The sequence below is a fragment of the Thamnophis elegans genome, chromosome 3 (genome assembly GCF_009769535.1).
Source record: "Thamnophis elegans isolate rThaEle1 chromosome 3, rThaEle1.pri, whole genome shotgun sequence".
Taxonomy (NCBI): Eukaryota; Metazoa; Chordata; class Lepidosauria; order Squamata; family Colubridae; genus Thamnophis; species Thamnophis elegans.
Window position 1 is genome coordinate 79,882,860 of NC_045543.1, and position 22,429 is coordinate 79,905,288.

Genomic DNA, 22,429 nt, shown 5'->3' on the forward strand with positions numbered 1-22,429 from the left:
AACTGAAAACAATTAGCCGCCTTACCCCCTATGTAAGTGTTTTTTTTAAGGAACTGGGAGATTTCATGGAAAGAGAAATCAGAGAAACAATTCATTTAGCTAGCTCATTTTTAATTTGGCAAACAATTAATACAATACAATTTACACATACATTATTCAGAGACATTTTCAACAACATTAAGTAAATAAATGTATTGATTGTGTGAAGTTGTAGAGAGGAAAGAAAGAATTGCCTAAAGGTGCCTATTGGCCACCTTTACACATTTCAAAATACTAGCATATTCTGCTGTACTATATAGAGCTGTGAGTGGAAGAATGAAAGGGGATAGGAAAACAAGAATGAAGGAACTCTGAGAACTCTTGTAGTTAGTATGTGTTGCTATGATACTAGTTCTAAGAATTTATTTTTTTCCTTTTCCTGCTTATTCCCCTTGAGTCCAGGGAAGCTGAAACAAAGCACGACCACCGAGAGCCTCGATGGGATACTCATTAAAAGGAGCCACTTTCTCTGCAGGGTTAAGTGATAGGGTGGGGATAATAAAAGCACAGTTGTCTGTTCATTACTTTGTAACTGAGCACCATACAAAATAAAATACAAATGGTTCAATTTTCATTTATCCTAAAGTAATCTTCAATAACTTTTGCTGTTATAGTCCGCTTCAGTTCAACAAACTATTTAAGCTGAAGTTTTACACAGAAATTGTTTTGGTTACAGATTCATCTCTTGCTGCTGCTGCACTAAACACGCCAAAAGCTTTTTTCCTTCCTTTTGCAAATATAAGAGAATTTAAATAAGATTTTATGTAACTATTTCATAGATGATGTAGTACATAACTATCCATACTCTCCCATTTATACCACACATAAGCATTTGTCCATGAGGTTGTGTCCATGTGTGTATGTGTTCCCATGCTATTTTGTACAGGCATGGTCTACTTTTGCCATGTTGAATACTGAAAAATTCTTCTGGATTCCCAGAAGGGTAAGGAATACTCAGAAAAGACCTTTATAATTGTTGGGATGATTTCTAGGAATGTATAACTATTTATCCATATAAAAAGGATTCTCAAAAGAATTAATGAGTTTGAGTCATTTTCATTTCATTTGTCATTCATTAAAGTTACCTTGCTGCTTGTTCATTAGGAGATTAATTTTTCAATCTCCTGTTTAATAAATTAGTATAGTTAAATATTGATAATTTATTTGATTATGCTAATGAAAAGGTTAATATTTATTTACCTTGCATTTGTGAACTAATCACTTACATACAATCTTTGTTTTGTTCCCTCCCTTTTTTCTAGCATTGCAGTGATAATACACATCTTTGTCAGTCAGATATGAATATTGTTGGTGCCTGGAGGAGAGGCTACACTGGAAAGAATATTGTAATCACCATTTTGGACGATGGCATTGAGAGAAACCATCCAGACTTGATGCAGAATTATGTGAGTGTACATGTTGCTTAAGGCAGCAGAACCTGTTCCTAATTAATAATGCACTGCCTCCAATCCGTGATCCAAAGGCAGTAATAAAACACGAAACATGCCTGTGTATTTATACAAAACTAGCCGATAACCCAGCATTGCCTGGGTTTTATTTATAGGGGGAAAATGTCTAGACCAAACATAATTTATAATTTCTAATGGATTTTTCCCTTTACTGGAGGGAGTCCACTTGGGGAGTACTTTGAAGCCGTTATCATGGCGATTCCACTGCACTGTACAATAGAAGCCATTTACAGCAGTACAATAGAAGCCATTTTAAGGCCCAAGCGGTGTTAGGGGTATCTTACCCCCCACAGTATTTTTTTCAGAGAATAAGTAATATGTGTACCAAATTTGGTTGAAATTACTCGAGGGGTTTCAGAGTTGTGCTGGAACACACACACACACACAGATATATACTATATATGAATGATGATAGAATCTTTAGAGAAACAAGTGGATTCAAAGGCAGAGGTTGAAATCCAAGAATCCAATCAAACTGTATCTGTAGACCAAGGTGTAATTCATGTAGTACTCTGGGGAAGTTACTATGAAATTAAAAATAACTGAACTATAAGCAAGGTCAGGAATGAGCAACCCAGTGAAGTGATCAATTGTTTATATTCTTTGTGCATTGAGTTCTTAACTATTAATATCTCTCTTATTAGCACATTCTGTACTTTGTGCAACAATGTCTTGTTTTATAAACTAGTTGACTTCAATTTATTCTCAAGCTTATAAATATTAACATTTCTCTTACCTATCTACTGAATATATCTTAGACTTAAAATACACTTGAAAGTATATTTACTAGAAAGCTATATATATTTCATCATGAATTTATCAATTTACATTTGAGGAGCTAAATCATATGATGCATTAATACGCATTGCCAACGAATATTTCAATTTTACCATTTTGTTTAGATTTTTATTACTAGCATTTTCTGATATAGTTATGATAACTTACGATAACTTCCTGCCTATCAAATTCTCAACTGTAATCTTTATAATGAAGATTCCTCTTAAACTCACATCAATCATGCTATTTTTAGAAAACAGCTTTGGCAGGGTGTTTAGATATTAGGTATAAATCATGGGTTTTAAAACCATAATGGTGGGTTCATATAGCACATTAAGCCACAGGCAAGCTAACCATATCACTACGATAATTTACTACAATGAATGCTTTTGAAATGATTTGACATCAGATTCCTAAAAGTGTCTAGAGAAATGATTGGTTCTGTGAAATTTATGTTTTTACAAGCACTATACCTATAGGTGTATATATCGATAAATAAGAAGAAAGAATAGGAAGAAGTAAAATGTTATAGATTTAATGTGCCATAGATGCTTGTAATAAAAATTAGGTAACTTATAAGGTTTAAGTCACACTTATGCCACACACCCTTCCAAAGTAACTCATTTCTCCTGGATGTCCTTGAAAACATCCAGTCCTTAGCCAAAAAAAATATTTCCCAACTCTATTCTAACATATTGAATATTAAAGAATTGTTTTACGCATATAAGATTTTTAGAAATTATATTTATGAGCAAGTTATAAGTTCTTTCTTGGTATGTGTTCAGTTGAAGAATGGTTGACTTTTGTTGCCAGAACGTATTAGTCAGGACACACATAGAATTCAATAAACAACCAGAAATCAGAAACCAGAAGACCTTCTTTAAATCAGTAAGCTCAACTGTGGCTTTGAAGCATATCAGTGGGTTTTTTTCATTGCTCCAATTCTGGGGGTGTTATATAAACAAATAAGGCAGCAACTAGTTTAATTCCTTGAATAGTTACTTCTTTTTCACAATATATATATTAAAAGCTCCTGCTCCCATTCTTTCTTTTTCCCAACCTCCAAGCACAGAAGATAAGTTGCAGTGTTTATTCAGTACGCACCCCACCCCATTCCCCCACCCCCCGCACAAACACCATTCAACTAGGGGTAAATTAAAGCTTCTTGCAACCTATAAAAATACAATGTAAACTGAATTTCACAGTCGTCTCTTGTTATGAAGGGCACTTTGCAGAAAATAGAAGATGAGCAGAAAGCACCATGCTTGGGCTACATGGAACTGGCATGTAGACTCAGCTTCCTGACCCAAGTCAAGCCAAGAAAGTTGTATAATTGGTTTATCCAAACCAACTGGATAGCATTCGTGCTTGTTATAGTCAATACACAATGTTGTAACTTCATTTCTATGTATGGAGAATACTAATGAAATTTGAATGATATGTTACAATCTCAAACACTTATCCAAGTAACTGACCAATCAGTTTTATCACTTCATTTAATTCTGCCTATCACAACAATATTGTCTGGCAAAACAAGCATTGCTTTGGGTCTCTTTCCCTCTCTTAGTTTCTTGAATGTGACCTAGCTTCATTCTTGCTTTTTCTAATAGAATTACATATGGCCATGCAAATACTAGCAACGTAACTGATTTTAAATTCAGTTCGTAGCACTTAGAATATAGTCTCTTAGCTCAAGCGTTTCTTTTAAAGTTCACATGATTTGAACAAGCAGAAGGTTCTCAGCAGTGAATAAACAAATACCAAGCTGACAGTTAGGGTTAGGGTTTTTCTGTGGTTTGCCAGTCTCCGTGGTAATGTATCTCATCATGCCAGCTTCTTCTGTTGCTTCTGCTTAATAACTAGCTGCTCCTGCAAGTCACAACCTGCCATTGATGAGAGCTCCTTCCCAGAGTAGTCCAAGTTTGCCAATTAACGATGCCAGCCCTTCAGATATCCACAGATCCAATGATCATACATAACAAACCACAGTCTCTCAACAAGCCAAGTCACTGAGCATTCTTCAGTGTCATTCTAAGCCTGTCATCCTACAAAAAGCAAGATGAAAAAGAACAACTTATTTTGTAAGCAGTTCATGAAAATTATTTTTACCTTAGAGCAGGACATTTGCTGCATTGGTTCAGTACAACTCAGGATTTTTACTGATTAATTTAAAAGCTGTTATATTCCCCTCCTTCTTTTCTGCTACTTATTTTTAAAAAGATGGAAGGGGGATATCGAAAGATAAATTAAGCTGATAAAGATAAATTAACTTTAAACTGAATATTCTGACAATATTTAGGAAAAATATTATTTCTCATGGTTTACCCACTGCATACCCTTGACTTCTGTTTTACACAATCCATTCACATTCTAGCATAGAATATGAGAGCATGAAAAAGGTAGCAAAGGGAGAAGAGACAGGATATGATCTATCAGCATAAAAATGTTTTCAATTTCACCCAGTATCAAGGATTTCCAGGGAAGATAAAGTGCATGTGCATCATGACCTAATTTTCATCATTTTTGAAAAGACATCAAAATGCACATGACATCATCATTGTAGTTTTTATTATATCCAGAATTATTTGAACTAAAAAAATGATATTGTCATAATGTAAGTGATTTTTTTAAAAGTATGTGTGCACAGAGTTTCAAAGGAGTGCCTCAGTTTGATCAAGCATCTGTCAAACCAAATCAAAACAAATTTGTGAATTGAAACAGGGTTGTCCTTTGAAACAACCAAGCAAACCAAATGGCTATGAAATACTGTCAAAACTTGCTACATATCCAATGGCATTTCTTCTAGTTATGAACTGTTATAAACAATAGACAATATTGCAACTTCATTTCCATACCTGGTCATGCTGAATGATATGATAGCCTTTCTGACATTTGACATTATTTGTCATCAAGTTGTTTCCATCCCTTAGTGCTCACATAGATATTCTACATGATGATCTATTCCTAAACCTTTTTTTTCAAGTCTCCCAACTTGCACTCATCCCCACTGTAATTGAATTCCAGCCGCTTTGCAGCTAACTGTCTTCTTCTCTTTCCTAATCACTGAATTGCATCATCTTATTATACTGTATGTATTGGAACGCTTTTGAAATGACAGTGCTTTGTGCTTTATTCACATTCTCATCTCTCAGAATTTTTAATCTGGCCAGTTGTAAGATTTCACTTACAGACATTTCGATGCTTTCTCATTATAACCCATGACATTTGTAAAAATTGAATTTCAAACTTTTGAATTGAATTGGTTTGCCTTCAACTATTGAGTCACAAACTCAAATGAAATCATGTTCCCCTTGAATCTCAGATCGTCAATACAAGTCAAATCAGGCCTGAACTGCACATGCATACAAATTGCCCTCTCATTCATCTATATCATTTGGACTAAAAAACAGCTGTTTTCTACAGGAAAAGTGGAGAAAATAAAATCACATTTTACACCTATTACACCCCTTAAAGATATGAAAAAGAGTAATTGATGTATGTTTAGTATCATTTTCAAAATAGGCTTATAATTGAAGTTGTGTTTGCAAATCCTTTATCAACACATGGAGATATTTCCTTTAGGCAAGTAATGTTCTCTTAGAGTCACTTAAATAGCTAGGTCTTTTAGCCAGAATGAAGGTAATCCAGGTTGGAAATAAATATGTGTTGAAAATGATTTATATGAAGAAGCTTAGAATCACATGAAAATTATTTTAATTAAGACAATTATTTTTCATAAATCAGAAATAATTGCTAAGTACAGGAGTTGCAACAAATGGGCATTATGCAGCCCTCCTACATCTTATTCTCTGTAGCCTGAATATGCAGTGGTTAGCGTGCAGTACTGCAGCAACTTCAGCTAACTGCTATTGCTATTGCTATTTATCAATCATGCCATGCTGGCATGCACTCACTTGTCCCCAGCACTTCATTCATAACTTTTCCTTCCAAACACGTATGACTTTCTACAGAGGGGATGAGCAGATAGTCATGGATCACAAACATGAAGAATCTCCCTTGATCTACTTCTCTCAGCCCACCTAGGGACAAGATGGAAGGTGGAAAAGTTGGACTACCTAGCATTACCATCTAAGGGTTTAGTTGTGCTTCTTTATAGAGCTAAAGAAGGACTGTCCGGCAGAGAGAGAGTTGAGGTTGCCACCATTGATTTATTCTACAGTCTTACACTGTAGCTGCTGAGGAAAGCAAAACCAATGGCTGCAGCTTGCCCATTTGTTCACCACAAAAGTGGTGGAGATGAGGCTGCCAGGACTAAACATTACCTCATCACTAGATTGGTAGTTATGGGTATCTCAGATAGGTACCTCTCTTTGGGTTCTTTTTCATCTCTTCCCTGACAACAAAACAAAACAAAACAGCTGGGAAGAGGAGCAAAGTGTGGCCCTCTTTGTATACCTTCCTTGACTTGGGCTTTGGGGGAATAAAGCTGTGATACAAAAAAGTTCCTATATTCCAAAAAGGAAGGGGGGAAGCATAATCAGAGAAGGAAATGTGAGGTACCATTCCAACAGCCTTCCCCCAGTGTGGGTTGGTGGATGAGGTGAGTAGGGACTAGATAGTTGTCTTGGTGTAAGAAATGTAGCTTAGCAGCTTTTTGCAGAAAAGATTGATCCTGCAAGGCAAAAACTGGAAAAATCCTCTTTGGGGCTGCCATTAGCACCAAGCAAAAGTAAACTGTAAGGACCTCGTGAAGGGCAGCCGTCAAATGTAGGGGTGAAATAAGTGCAAAATTCTGAGCTTGTTCCACTTTTGCTTCTAGGAGCAAAACACTTGGAAATTTGACCAGGGTGAATGGGTAGGGAAGAGGAATAAATATGTTTGTATTACGAAATGAGATTCCCTCTAAAACATATATTGTCGGTAACTACAGTTAACCTACAGTCTTTCTAATGATTTAAGAATGAAGTCTAATGCTTTTAGAATGCTTCTAGAATGCTTCTAGAATGCTTCTAAAATGCTTCTAAAATGCTTCTAATGATCTCAGCATCTATTATCCTTGGCCATCTTTTTTTGAAATTTCTGGGAGTGCCAATTATCTCCAATAGACCGATTAGATCCCACAGATTAGGCCTCCTCCGAATTCCATCCGCCGGCCAATGCTGACTGGCGACCATCCGGAGGAGAGCCTTCTCTGTGGCTGCTCCGACCCTCTGGAACGAGCTCCCCGTGGAGATTCGAACCCTCACCACCTTCCAGGCCTTCCGCAAAGCCCTTAAAACCTGGCTGTTCCGACAGGCCTGGGGCTAAAGAGCTTTCGCCCCCCCCCCCCCTCGAATGGTATGATTGTTGTGTGCTTTTAAATTGTGTGTTGTTCTGTTCGTCTTTTTTATTCCTTATCTCTACCCCCTCCCTTGACTTGGATTGTGAGCCGCCCTGAGTCCCCTTAGGGGAAAAGGGTGGCATAGAAATATAATAAATTCAATTCAATTCAATTCAATATACCACAAGCAAGTTATACACAATATAACTTAAAATGTAATTATTAAAAATAGATTCTATATTAATGTATGACATACCTTCAGTCTCGCAGTCCTCAGATTATGAATTTGTTGTCATCTAGCTCTCATAAGATCCATGCTTTAAGAACAATTCTATATCCTAAATACAATTAAACTGTTAGTTTTGGTCAAGCATCCCATACAAAACCACAGGAATCTTAGTTAACCTAATTACATGCCTGTAAAAACCTGCTGAGGTTTATGAATTTAGATGAATCAATAGCTAATTAATGAGGTTCTGCTGTCCCTTCTCTTTCCATCTTACTTCACTGTTGGTTACAGGATCCAGATGCCAGTTTTGATGTCAATGGTAATGATATTGACCCCATGCCTCGGTATGATGCCAGCAATGAAAACAAGTAAGTCCATTGTATAGTTACAGAAGGTAGATGTTAAGTCTGTTGGTTTTAAATTAAAATGTGCTTATGGGTAAATTAAGTTATATATACTTTATTTTTAGAATGATATGCTTAATCTACAGAATGAATTGCCTGAGAAGATGTTAAATAACTTAAAGATGAAAACATTAAAATATTTATTTTCAGCATAACTCCCCTGGCAATATTTTTTTTAAATTTTTGCTAATGATTTTAAAAATTATCCAATGGTAGAACCTCCACGGGTAGAAGAACATTTACATCTTCCCATTAAATTTATTCTGAAAAATCAGGGACCTTTCTGAGCAGATTTGCATAGTGAGTTATAGAGAGAAAATAGGATTATAAAAATTGCATCTTACTGCTTCTCTGTATGGTTGCCACTTTTCCACCAGTCACAAAGAATTACTTTTCAAAAGGTTTGTAATATTCCTGTTATGAAGTATGCCTGCCATTGTAGGAATAGAAAAGTTGTCAAACAAATAAATGGTGACAGCATTTGGATTGGTGGGTTATCAACCAAACAGGTAGAATGAAAACTATCTCAGAAATAGAACTCTGATCTTAACATTTTTAATAGATTCTTTCACTAAACTGCTTCATATAGGCTGAGATGAGAATCTGTATTACTTTCTGAAGGGTCAGTTGTTACTTTTTGTTAGGATGAATATTTCCCTCCTGTTTTTTGTACATATTTATATATTCACATGCAAAAAGATGGTTGGTTTATCAGGCTTTTGCCAGAATTGTTGTTCAAAAATGAAGCAATAAAACCTACTGCAAATAATCTTATCATGATGACAGTTCTGAAGAGCCAGAATAATATTATCATTTAGGATTTTGTGCTGATGTAGCTGCTTCATATATGAATATAAGCTTATGTCATAAAATTTGAGAGTTGGATCATAAATCATCAAAATATTGATGGATGACCAATATGTGTATTTTTGTGTTGTATTATCTCAGTTTAGCTAACTTAATTTACGTGGAGATAGACATGACTTAAATAGTAGACTAATCATTCTTTCTCATTGTAATATTGAGCAACAAATTGTATCAGTTTCCTGTTGTGATGGATGAAAACTTCTAAAAATACTGTTGAACTGGCAATAAGGAAATTCACATTTCGGTTTCCTTCACTCTCTCCCCAACCTAATTCACAAGTTCTTTAATGGATAAAGTAGGAAGAGGAAACACAATTTGTGCTATTTTGGACAAAAGGTGGAACATAAGTTGCATGCCTACATGCAGATAATTTATAATGACTGGAACCATGTTTAGAAAATGATCACATTCTATATCTATTTCTGTAAGATTAGTATTTAGTATGATTTCTAGCAAGTTTTAGCTGCCTGTTGCAAGACATCAGCATCAGAAATATTTCTTTACTCTTGAAATATCCCAACCACAACTTATTTTGATAATGAACACATGTTGGCTTCCAGGAAAGCAATGATGGATGACCACTGCAATAAGAATTGCTGGCGAACTAATCAACTTCCTTGAAGTTCTCCCCATATGGAGGAGAGGACTAGGACCACCAACAAATTTCCTCCATACAGAGTTTGCCTACACAGTGATCACAAAATAGCAATCTCTGAAAGGTTTGAGAACTCTGGAAGTCATTTGAAAATTAACTTGCCTAAGTCATGGTTCAGCACTTTCAAAACAGATCCTGTGCTCAGCTGCTTTATCTCTTACCTACTTAGGAATTTGCTTGTTATTGATTTATTGAATATTAAGAACCTTCTGAAGGACAAGTTTCATCATGCAGGAATAATTTCTTTTTATCTTGGATGAATAAAGTTTGTATAAGTTTAAGGATTAAAAATATATATTTTGGAAAACAAGAGGAGCACTGGAATGGTGACTTTGAAGGTTAACGAGTAAATAAAAGGGCTAGATGCACTTGAAATAATATTTTATGAAGTGCTTAAAATTTTGTAAAAGACTGTGAAAAATTTGAAATTAACTATAAGAAATCCCCCTTGGGGAAAGTTTTGCTAATCAGGAGATAAACATAACAAGGGACTTTGGGGGTTGACCAAAGGAAACCAGAGAAAACTAAGGATTACAATTGGAGGAGAAGAGAGACCCATGGATACAACGGAGCAGTACTATTTGTCTATAGAAGACATTAAGGCTGTTTGGAAACAATAAGCTCAAAAAATACTTACAAGACTGTCTGATAATATACGCATGGATTTAACAGAGGATATAGAAGAAGAAACAACCAAAAGACAGAAGAACACAAAAAGGATCAATAAGTAAATCAAAAGCTCCTTTAAACAAATTTAATTCATTAGAATAGGATCTTCAAACAGAACTGAAAAAGCAAAAGCTGTCAGACTCTCCTTATCTGTCAGGGATGAACTACTAAATAAGAGTCGGGTCCTTCATTGGCTTTCATTGTGTGTCACCATTGCAACTAATTATACCAGCTTCAGGGAATTGAAAATAAGCTTAAAGACAAAAGAAAAAAAGGAAGGAAGGAAGGAGGGAGGGAGGGAGAGAGAGAGAGAGAGAGAAAGAAACAAACAAAGAAAGAGAAAAGGGAGAGAAAGAAGGAAAGAAAGAAAGAAAGAAAGAAAGAAAGAAAGAAAGAAAGAAAGTTAGTTTGTTTATGAAAAACATGCTGTTCATGGTACAAATTATGGTTTTGATATTTGAGTAGCTCTCAACATAAAATACTAAGTGGACGTAGTAAAATGTGATACATATATTCAAAAGCATGAAACTGGACTTTTTATGCCTGTCAAGACTGATGCATCTGATTCACCTAGTCTTCCTATCCTGGTCAAATGTATTGTCAAAGAGAAAGCAATTAAAGAAAAAGTAAAACAATCTGACACATGCTACAATATCCAAATACTTGTTCTAATCTGTAACTCATGATAAGACAAAAGGGATGCTTTTCACACATATTAAAGCTCCTTCAGATGCTGCAGAAGTTTTGTTTCTCATTCAAATCATTTATTACAGACATAACAGATCACACTCAGCATATTTATAATAATCACTTGCTAATTCCAGGAGAACAATAGTAATTTCTCTAGGATAACTTCTTAATTGCCAATATAGCTAATAGATCTATGTGCTGTTGAATGCACCCAAATGTCATAAACAGGCTCTGGATTCTTCTACCTTTGAAACAACCTACCAGCCCACTGATGTTATTTAAGATGAGAGCCTATCTAGCTTTGTTTGCTTTTTTGAATCTTTTGTTGAGACTTTGTGGTGAAAAGATCAAACGTTTATTTGACTCTATCAGCTGGGTCAAAAAAAAAAGACTTTAAGTCATTCCCAGATGCCTCCAAGGCTCCTGCTGCACCACCTCCAGATTTGGCACAGCGAAGCTGTTGGAGTCGGTTACATTTACTAGATGAAAACACTTCATACCCAGCTGAGCCTGACTTCATTGGTGCTTTTTATTCTCTACCAGGGGATGAACAAGATGATATACTACATAAGTTTGAAAATTTGAGGATGACTCTACTGGTTATGATGGTTACAGCACAGTCACTGATAGACCTTGTTTCTCCAATTGCTGATAGAAAATTGCTTACTCTCTTAGTGGAGAATGGAACAGCTGGATGGCGTCCTCCACACTAAAGCTCCCTAGATCATCCTTATGAGTCAGTAAGCAATCCTGGAGGACCAGCCCAGATCACCATTATAGCTGATGAGAAGTTTTCTTACACAGTGAGATATCCAATTATATCTGTAACTACTAAGCAGGGATCAGGAGACAGACCTTTTGCCAATTCAATCATGCAGAGCAAAACCTTGTGCCCAGTGTTATTGATTGGAGTCCCTGTAATTCACACTCGATTGGACTGTGATTATTTCATTTTCTCAGAGCAAGATGCCCAGAAGCAGTTACAGAATTTGCATGAGACAAGCCAACCCCTAGAGGAGGCCTGGTTGCTTGCCATTAATTTTTCAGTCCAGCACAACTATCTTACATCATTGGCTTGCCAAAATCAAAATCAAACTACATAACTGCCCTCAAATGATAATATAATCTTCTTTTTAACCCGGAATCTTCCAGGCTGGTCAGCACCATCAAAAGACCAACCTTTTGTTATCTATCAGAATTTTTATATCCTTTTCCTCCAGGCTGCATCAGAAGTTGAGATGGATGGGTCAAGTCAGTTTCGGCCACCCCAACTAATGCAGGAAGGAGACTTGAGGATGGTATTGTGTCAGCTTTGTTTAGCTTTGTAATTTAAATGTGTTGCACTGCCTTCTTTGAAGCCATGACACGAAGCCTCTTTGCTTTCATCCAACCAAGTTGAAATTTTGCTTTTAATGTTTATATTCTCCCTTTTAAAAAGTATGCTTACTTAAGTACATATATAAATTTTTATCTTCACTTGTTTATATAAATATCCAGCAGCATCAATAATAATCAGTGGACCCTTAATGCAAGCATGGGACACAATAACCATGCTTTACTTCATCAATTTAAGACCTTCTACAAGAATAGTTTCTTCAAGTTGTTCCTGAAGGGAGACAAAGATAAAAAGGACAAGAAATCAACTTGTGGAATTAACTTTGAAATCAACTTAATGGTATTAAAGTTCAAGCTATTTAAAAGTAAATGGAAGAAAGATAAAATGAATTTATTTGACCAGAGTTAAAATTAAGTTCCAAGATGACAGAATATACATTGAACTATCAGAAATAGATTCAATTTATTTCTTATATTTTCATGAGAAAAAAAGATGTGGTTACTTGGTGTTAGTATTACATTAATATATCTTCTTCCCTATATTATTACATTAATATATCTTCTTAATATATCTTCTTTTACAGCAAGGAAATTTTCATTCATACTTAAGCTCACATATTGTTTTATTATTTCAATATTAATATTTCAATGATAGTTGGAAAAATGCATATATTCACTTTATGAATCATTTAATTTTACCAATGAATCTGATTTCCATTTATTTATTCCAAATTCTATCCTGACCATTCAGTGTATGGAATTTAATCAAGCTCACAGAACACCAAGCCCTTAACAGTTCAATCATGAGCTACATATATTACATTCTCTTGCATTCTGTATATCTGAGAACTCACAGTTGATTCTTAGGCTTTTTTTAAATTAAAAATACCATTTAATATAATGCATTCCTTTAATCGAGATAGATTGAATCTATTCCCTTAATGTGAATCAATTCATTTTTCATCCAACATAACAGCCATTAAAACTCTAAAACTCTAGGAGGGAACTCAGAGGAGGGGAAACGCCACCCTCCCCCTCTGCATACCCTCTGTGGATTGTGGCTGGGTTCTTAACCACCTTAGTCACCTTAATTGCCATAGGAAGGGAGAGGAGCGGAGTACCTCTCCCTCCCCCTTCTCACATTGTTCCATCTAAGATTTGCGCAATTTTTTAGTCTCTCCGCATTTTATGAATGAGGTGTGTATGGTGTGATTGTTGTTGTATGTGCCCACTCTTTTAATCCCTATTATTGTTGTAACTTTTTGTGTTTTTAAACTGTTAGTGGGGAGTGATTGGCTGCGTGATTGTGTATGTCTGAGTAGGTGGGACCTCATCCAGGTACCCTCTGCACTGAGTCCTCTGCAGAAGTATCAGGGGGCCTGGGCCCAATCCCAGCCTCAGGATGTGTGATTCGAAGGGCCTGCCGGAGCACGCAGGGACTATGGGGGTGGGTGGAGGGACTACGGACACGGGAGTGGGCTGGAGCATTATGGTCTTAACAGGGAGGGGCAGATATGGCTGGGACTTTAGGGCTGGCCATTACCGGGGAAGGAGGGCTCGCTACGTCACAGAGATCCCTCCTTCCGGCCCTATGAGTCCCACTCCAAGGCCAGATGGCGTGAGTAATCAGGACCCTGGTCTCAGGCTGCTGTCGCTAAATGCCAGGTCTGTAGTTCATAAGGCTCCTCTCATTCGGGACTTAATTTTAGACGAGAGGGCAGACCTGGCATGTATTACTGAAACCTGGCTGGGCCCGGAGGGAGGAGTCCCCCTTGTAGAGATGTGCCCAGAGGGCTTTCAGGTGCTTCATCAGCCGCGGGCCCAGGGAAGGGGTGGGGGTGTGGCCATTGTTATCCGAGAGTCTCTAGTACCTCGTAGGATCCCTGCTCCGGAGCTTGTCGGGTGTGAGTCCCTGCTGGTGAAGTTGGACCTCAAGGGTCAAGTGGGCTTGCTGTTAACGTACCTGCCTCCCAACAGCATTGCAGCAGCCCTCCCCTCGCTCCTCGAGTCGGTAGCCGAGCTGGCAGTTGAGTTCCCCAGGCTTATGGTTCTGGGGGATTTCAATCTGCCTTCGCTCGGTGAACACTCTGATGGAGCGCAGGAGTTCATGGCTTCCATGACAACCATGGGCTTGACCCAAGTAATCCGGGGCCCAACCCACTCGGCGGGTCACATGCTCGACCTCGTATTTCTCTTGGAGCAGTGGAGTTGTGATCTTGGTCTGAGAGGTAGTGAGATCTTACCCCTGTCATGGTCGGACCACTACCTACTGAGGCTTGACTTTCGTAGACCAAACTCCCACTGTAGGGAGGAGGAACCGACCAGGTGGTTCCGCCCCAGGCGACTTATGGACCCTTCGGGTTTCCAGACGGAGCTTGGGGTTATTCCTGATACCCTCACCCGCAGTCCGGCGGAGACTCTTGTTGCTGCTTGGAACTCGGCAGCGACGGAGTCTCTTAACCGGATTGCGCCTTTACGGCCGCTCCGAGGCAGTGGATCCAGGAGGGCCCCTTGGTTATCCTTGGTATCCTTCTGCGACGACTGCGGGAGGTGGGGTGGGAGCACTGTTTTATGGTGGTTCTCCTCTTACCTCTCGGACAGGTCGCAGTCGGTGTTAGTCGGAGGGCAGAGATCGACCCCTAGGCCCCTAACGTATGGGGTGCCGCAGGGTTCGGTCCTGTCCCCCCTTCTCTTTAATATCTACATGAAACCGCTGGGTGAGATCATTCGACGGCACGGGATAAAATACCACCAGTATGCGGACGATACACAGCTGTATCTGTCCACCCCGTGCCAACTCAATGAAGCGATGGACATGATGAGCCAGAGCCTTGAGGCTGTTAGAGACTGGATGGGGGTTAACAAGCTTGTACTCAATCCAGATAAGACCGAGTGGCTGCTGTGCTTCCCTCCTACTAATTGGCCAAGTGTTCCATCTCTCAGGCTGGGGGGTCAAATTGTACGCCCCTCAGATAGGGTCCGCAACTTGGGAGTCCTCCTGGACCCACAGCTGACTCTTGAACACCATTTGTCAGCTGTGACCAGGGGGGCATTTGCCCAGGTTCTCCTGGTGCACCAGTTGCGTCCCTACCTGAACCGGGAGGCTCTCACAACAGTCACTCGTGCCCTTGTGACCTCTAGGCTGGAGTACTGCAACGTGCTCTACATGGGGCTCCCCTTGAAGAGCATTCGGCGACTTCAGCTTGTCCAGAATGTAGCCGCGCGAGCGATCGTGGGTGCACCTCGATTCACCCACGTAACACCTATCCTCCGCAAGCTGCACTGGCTGCCTGTTGATCTCCGGGTGCGCTTCAAGGTGCTAGTTGTCACCTACAAAGCCCTTCATGGTATTGGATCTGGGTACTTGAGAGACCGCCTACTGCCAATTACCTCCACTAGACCAATAAGATCCCATAGATTAGGCCTCCTCCGCATTCCATCTGCCGGCCAGTGCCGACTGGCAACTACCCGGAGGAGGGCCTTCTCGGTGGCTGCTCCGACCCTCTGGAACGAACTCCCTGTGGAGATTCGTACCCTCACCACCCTCCAGGCCTTCCGCATAGCCCTTAAAACCTGGCTGTTCCGACCGGTTTAGGGCTAAAGACTAAAGCCCCACTTGAATGGTATGACTGTTGTGCTTTTTAACGGTGTATGATCTTCATGTTATGTTTTGTAACTTGTTTGTTCTTCCCTTCCCTTGAATTGTGAGCCGCCCTGAGTTCCCTCAGGGAAAAGGGCAGCATACAAATAAAGTAAAATCTCTCTTAAAAAAAATCTCTATTAGAAGAACAAATGGAATCTGTAACAAGATGTGAAATATATGCACACCATATAAGTGATACAGCACAAGATATCCTGAATCAAAGTTTTATAGCACTATTAAGCTTCTCAATAAAGGAGAATTTCAGAATTTTGAAAAAAGGCATTTCTCCTATTTACTCTTGCATATTCTTGTAACAGAATAGCAAAATATCTTCAGCTTATTTTATAAAATATCAGGGTCAGTGCCAGAGATGAGAAATATCTCTTTTCACTGATACAGATGACTGCAATACGTGATTTCCCCTCCCCTCTTTTGAAAAAGCATTGGGAAAGATTATATGCATGCTATTTAGTTGGATGTCTTACTGCAAAGAATTGGAACTGTAATTCACACAAAGCCTTTAATTCACTTAGCGGTTGTTACATTATTCTTGCCTATTAAATAACAACAACAAAAATCAGCTGTGTGGAAGCATCATCTGAAGCTATCTATTGCTCTACTCTCTTTATTTTGTCATTAACGACAGTGGACTTTAATGTGTACTTAACTGCTTCACAATGTGTCTTACAGGAAGCTAAGATTGCTTTATTACTACTGAATGTGGAAAAGTATGTGTAGAGAGTTAAAAACAACAGTTTGCTATGTCTGTTTATTCATTGTGCAATTTTAGAGAAATGTGTACATTTTTCTGGTTCCCTTAATTAGACTTTGTCAGTCTATTTACAGTCTATTTGTAAATAAAACATTTTATCTCTTCCTTTTTCTATTTAGCAAAGAAAATGTAACCAGGATTCAGCATGAATGCTGAATTCAAAATAGGGAAATGAATATTTAGAAACTTTAAAATATTAGTATCTAATTATAGAAAGTCTTTATTTGTTCATCATAAGCAACACTTCTTCTTTCAACATACATGCACACTTTTTTCATTTCAATCTTCTTTGAAATAACTTTATTACTATATTCCTAAAAGCTATGGTAGCATATTTTTCATAAACTGTAAATAAAATCTTATTCTTTTTATTGTGAGCTGTTGCTACTTCCAAGGAAGTTATCATCCAAAGCAGCAGGTGGATCGGTAGATGAGCAGAGAAGACAGAAGAAAATAACATATAATCCCCTGAAATTCTTTCAACACAGCTGCACAAACATTGCTGACGTACATGGGGTAAATGGCTAATAACACGAACATTTGTGACTTCGTTTTGCCAGCATTCTTTAACTTCCACAGTATAAAAAGCATCACTTTTTAGTGTCTTGTTTAGTGTATTATGTGGGAATATCCTCATTGCAGAAAGAACTTGAAAAATAATCACATCAGCATAAGAAAATATTGATCTTTGCTATTGACTAAGTTGATCACATTATTATGAGCTTTATTTATATTGCCAACAAAATCACTAGTTTTCTGGTTTATCTAATAGGAAATTCTTGCCTCTACAATCTAATCTTTCATCATTACATTCATTTTTACTCTTCATTTTCCTTTCTGATTTCTCACCTGAGGTTTCCTATATTGAAGAGGCTTAAACTCACTAGCAAATTTCAGGGACATAGAAAAATTGAATAAAACTGTATTTTGTTTTGTATTTTTTTTAATTTTCAAAAGACAGTGGAGTGTCAGATATCAAGAGCTGTAGAACTGCAATTGAGGAAAGATTGTGGAAGAAGAAAGAGATATTCAATGTAAATCTCAGGAAAATAATATGAGGGATAGAATACAGTGAGCAGCATTGAAACAACAATAATATCCTGTGAGGAAATTGTTATAAGTGTTTGTATATGTACATTAAAAACAGATTAGAAATCTCTATTGAGAATGTTATTATTATGTTCAGATTTATGGCGGAACACATCTGACAGATTTGATTTTATATTGTTATTATATAAATTATAACTTTCTTGATAATTACAATTCTTTAAAAAAACATAGATAATGTCTTTTCCCAATACTTCAAGAATTAGTTTATTGGTAGTCTATGGTATACTGTGATTTCTTCTAAATTCCTACAACATATAAACAAGCAAAAGGATTATCGGTAATTACTTTGTAAAGTTTGAATATCCTTTTAAATATCCATTTAAATAGCCTTTTGATAGCCTTTGATATTTGAGTTCCTCAGCTTGTTTTATTGAAGTATGTATATTTCACTGTGCAGGCTCAAAGTTTTGATTATGCACCTTTGAAATGGACAAAGTTTTATTACTACAAAAAGATTGTATTGATTGTTTCTACATATTTTTCATATAGAAAAAGTGATTTTGTTTACTATTTGGATACATTAATAATGGATGTATAATTCTATATTACATTCATTTTAGCTGGTGATGAGGCATAGCTACAAAATGGATATAACTGATTTAATGAGGAAGTGTGCAAATCTTATATACTCCCTATCTTTTTCAGATCTGTTTTTTAAAATGTCATCATTACATTTCAATATACATCTGCTATTTCTTCCATTTATGTTTATGCTAATAAATAAAGGGAGGGAGTAAATAAGCAAAATAAATGAACTAAAATACATTTTAAGACAAAGAAAAATACTACCGTACATAGTATTCAAGGTTTTATCCAAAATCCACCACCAAAGAGAGCAAAAATGGCAGATACGATTCTCCAGTTTTTATTTATTAAAAGTTCAAAGAAGAATTATATACCTGCAGCAGATAGTTATTAGATAATTATATTGTTATAATGTTGCCAGCCAATGATACCTGGGCCAACCTGTCCAGTTCATTATGTCTCTATGTAGTTCTAAGTTCCTGGGTGCTTTGCTTGCACAAAGACTAGCTTTATAAAAAATATTAAAACTGAAGTAGATCACATAGTCAATAAGATATGGCCCTTGATTTCTTTCCAGCCACCAGAATTTTGTTCATGTGCAACAAAAAGATATTAAAACTATTGCACAGCCTTATATCATAAACTAAAGCATTTTTACAGATTATCTATGAGCTTTAATTACCACCTGAACAGCATAAAAGCAATTTCTTAAATTGCTTGATAATGGTTCTTTACCTCATCAATTCCCAGTGTTATGTTCCCAATTCTTATGTTGTGTTTCTGCTACATTTAAGCAGACATTTATGGATGAAACTATTGTCATATATAAATTCTGGTTATATATAAAGATGCTTTACTATAAATCAGTACTGTTCAGTTGTCTTATTTGGCATTAATATGCCTGACCATTAGTCTAGTCTTGATTCCTGGAGAAAGAAAGACTTTTTTCCAAAGAAGTCCTTGAGAAACTCTTATTCTAAGAGCAAAGTAAAATGACTATATCTCACCTTTTCAGAGACCAAACCCAGCTTTTTCCTGCAGAGTTCACACTATCAAAAAAAGTGAGAGGAGCCTTATTCAATGAGGCCTAAAGTGCTTCCAAACTATGCCCAACCTACCTTTGGAATGCATTGGAAGTTATTTGTCTATGGAGACTCTCAGTCATCCAGATCATGGTTGTCCCAAAGATGCTTTTTCAAGAGGCAACATTCTTTGTTTTTCCTTGAAGTTAAGAAGCTTCTTGGGTGTGAAGTGAATGGTATTCAAGGAAAAACAAAGTCCAGTTTCCTTTTGAAAAAGCACCTTTCGGAAATTGGAAATTGTAGCACTGGTCTGAAGAGGCCAAGATGGAAGTCACCAGAATTGTTCCAGTGAGGCAAACTGAATCATTGCTTTACCTAATCAATTATTTCATCCCCACAGTGCAAGTAATTTTTCTGAAGTAAATTTAGGTTGCTCATATTTGACTTGTTAAAATATTTTTTTTAAAATACTTCTGTTTGCAATAATGTCACCTAATTTAAAATATTTCCTTCCCTTCCTAGACATGGAACCCGTTGTGCTGGAGAAGTGGCAGCTACAGCAAATAACTCACATTGTATAGTAGGAATTGCATTTAATGCCAGAATTGGAGGTAAGTGTAATTATTATTTAAAAAATAATACTTAAAAATTAATAAAGCAGTATATAAGTCAAAGGAAGTCACTTTGTTCAGTAAGCAAGGCAGTTATCCCTGGTAAGTGTATGTACAGTTATAGTGTTAAATTTATTCTTTTTATGTGTTATTTTTGCATTTAATTATAACTTAAAGATGCTTAAGCATGACTGATAAGCCTTATTTTTATGATGGCATACATTCTTTGAGAAAAAAAATACCTTCACTATTACTTTACTGCAGTAATAATGAAGCAATTACTATAGCTAGTAAAATTACTATCTACGCTATGTTACTTTTATCTCCCTTCTACAACTTTTAGTACTGTGTAAATCTTTGAGGGGATGAATGGCTTCAACAAAAGTTCATAAGAAAGTTCATTAAATAATATGGTCTCTTCCAATAATAAAGTGATTCACTCTACTTTGAGGACTTCTCTGCAGTTTTCTCTGGCATTTAAAATAGCTGATATCTTCTCTGCATGTATAAAAGCCTCTTCTAATTTTCATGTGCTAAAAGGAATCCTCCTCCCCCTCAAAATAACTGTTTGATTTACTAAAAGTTCAGACCAAATGGTGCTTGTTGACCTGAAGCAAATTGAGTTCATTCTTTTCCTAAACAATATAAAATGCATTGCCTTTGCAAAACGAAGTGTCACTTCAAGGCAAATCTCACCTACCTCACACAGTCTTAATAACATTTCACAGCAATAAGCTTTATTGTAGTCTGTATTAAATTTTACATACCTATTGAAGGAAGCTGTCAAAAGTTGATATCATTTTACATGTGCAACAAATGTAAGAATGAACATTTGCATCAGAACATATACATTTTGGAACTTAATATAGCGATTAAGGCATAATAGTAGAAACTGGGAGACATTGACTGGAAGTTGAGTCATCACAACTAGACTTCTCTGCTCTGCTCTGCTCTGCCCTGCCCTGCCCTGCCCTGCCCTGCCCTGCCCTGCCCTGCCCTGCCCTGCCCTACCCTTTCCTTCGCTTTCTTTTTATGAGTTGAGTTTTTGACTTTCCATGACTCAACTTCCAGACACTTCTATCCGGATGACAAACTTCATCGACATGGGAAATGGTGAGTTCTAGTCCTGTCTTAGGCACAAAGCCAGCTGGGTGACCTTGGGCTAGTCACTTTCTCTCAGTCTTAGGAAGGAGGCAATGGACAGTTGCTTAGACAATCTTGCCAAGAAAATTGCAGGGACTTTTCCAGGCAACCTTTGATAATCATATACAACTGAACAGAAGGGGTGAGTGGGGAGGTATATAAAATGTGAATTTTTATCTTAGTACCAATATATATACTGATTATGGATCACACACCATATATACACTTAAATGTGCTTCAGGTTGCATGTCCTTTCTATTCATTAAAAAGTAGTGAATACTAGAGAAGTCCAGAAAAATTGCTTCTTTTTTACTTTATTTGTGGGCTAAATATTTCAGCATCAGCTATCCTAAGAGCCAGTTTGTATATTTGTTAAGGTATCAGGCTAGAAACCAATATGCATATGTAAAAATAGAATAAAAACTCTAAATTAATTTATTTTGTTCTTTGTTTTTCTATTATTTTATTGGAATCGATTTATGATTCAGAACTAGTATGAGCCAAATCAATCTGCCAAATCTACCTAAGGAAAATAAAGCAAGATGTACATGATGATATTATTGCTCATATAAACCTGCTAATAGAAGCAGTGGAGAGAGAGAGAGACAGACAGAGACAGACAGAGACAGGCGGAGACAGAGAAGAGAATGATTTTGAATGCTTATTTTCTAAACATGTGGAATAGGTTTTATTAATTATTAATATGTGAACTTTTTAACGAACAATAGATGAAGGCATTAATGTTATTAGATGTATCTTTGTAGTCATTTGGACATGATGACATACAATCAATACATATGTAATACATAATATTATTTATTCCCATTGCTATTGTGTATATAGATATTTATGATTCATTTTGGCTTCTTTTGTCATCTAAACTGGGTAAACAGTTTGCATTCAAACCAGACAAATATCCATTTATTCAAACAACATCACAGAACTTTTTCAAAGAACAGTGAAATGTATAAATTTAGATGAGACATTGCAATTGGTTTCCTTAAAAGTAAAATAATCACAGCTTTAGGAAAATTCAGATTTTTCTTTTGATGTCATTCTCCAAATATCAGATGAAAAAGGCATTTCAAAGTACAAAAGGTTGAGCAAAATATGCAATTTTATGGATAGGATTAGTTCAACCATAGTATATTAAGCATGATAATACTTTAAAGAAAAAAAGAGAAAAAT

The 22,429-nt window shown here is 36.8% G+C and overlaps 1 protein-coding gene across 6 annotated transcripts in view; it reads left to right on the forward strand.

The window, feature by feature from the left end:
• PCSK5 (proprotein convertase subtilisin/kexin type 5) overlaps positions 1 to 22,429 on the forward strand; it is a 160,442-nt gene that overhangs the window by 78,565 nt on the left and 59,448 nt on the right. For all 6 annotated transcript variants that reach the window (XM_032212755.1, XM_032212757.1, XM_032212754.1 and 3 more), the window contains exons 4-6: positions 1,302 to 1,445; positions 8,087 to 8,163; positions 20,010 to 20,098. In XM_032212755.1, coding sequence (XP_032068646.1) covers positions 1,302 to 1,445; positions 8,087 to 8,163; positions 20,010 to 20,098 — 310 coding nt within the window. The remainder of the gene's footprint in view (positions 1 to 1,301; positions 1,446 to 8,086; positions 8,164 to 20,009; positions 20,099 to 22,429) is intronic.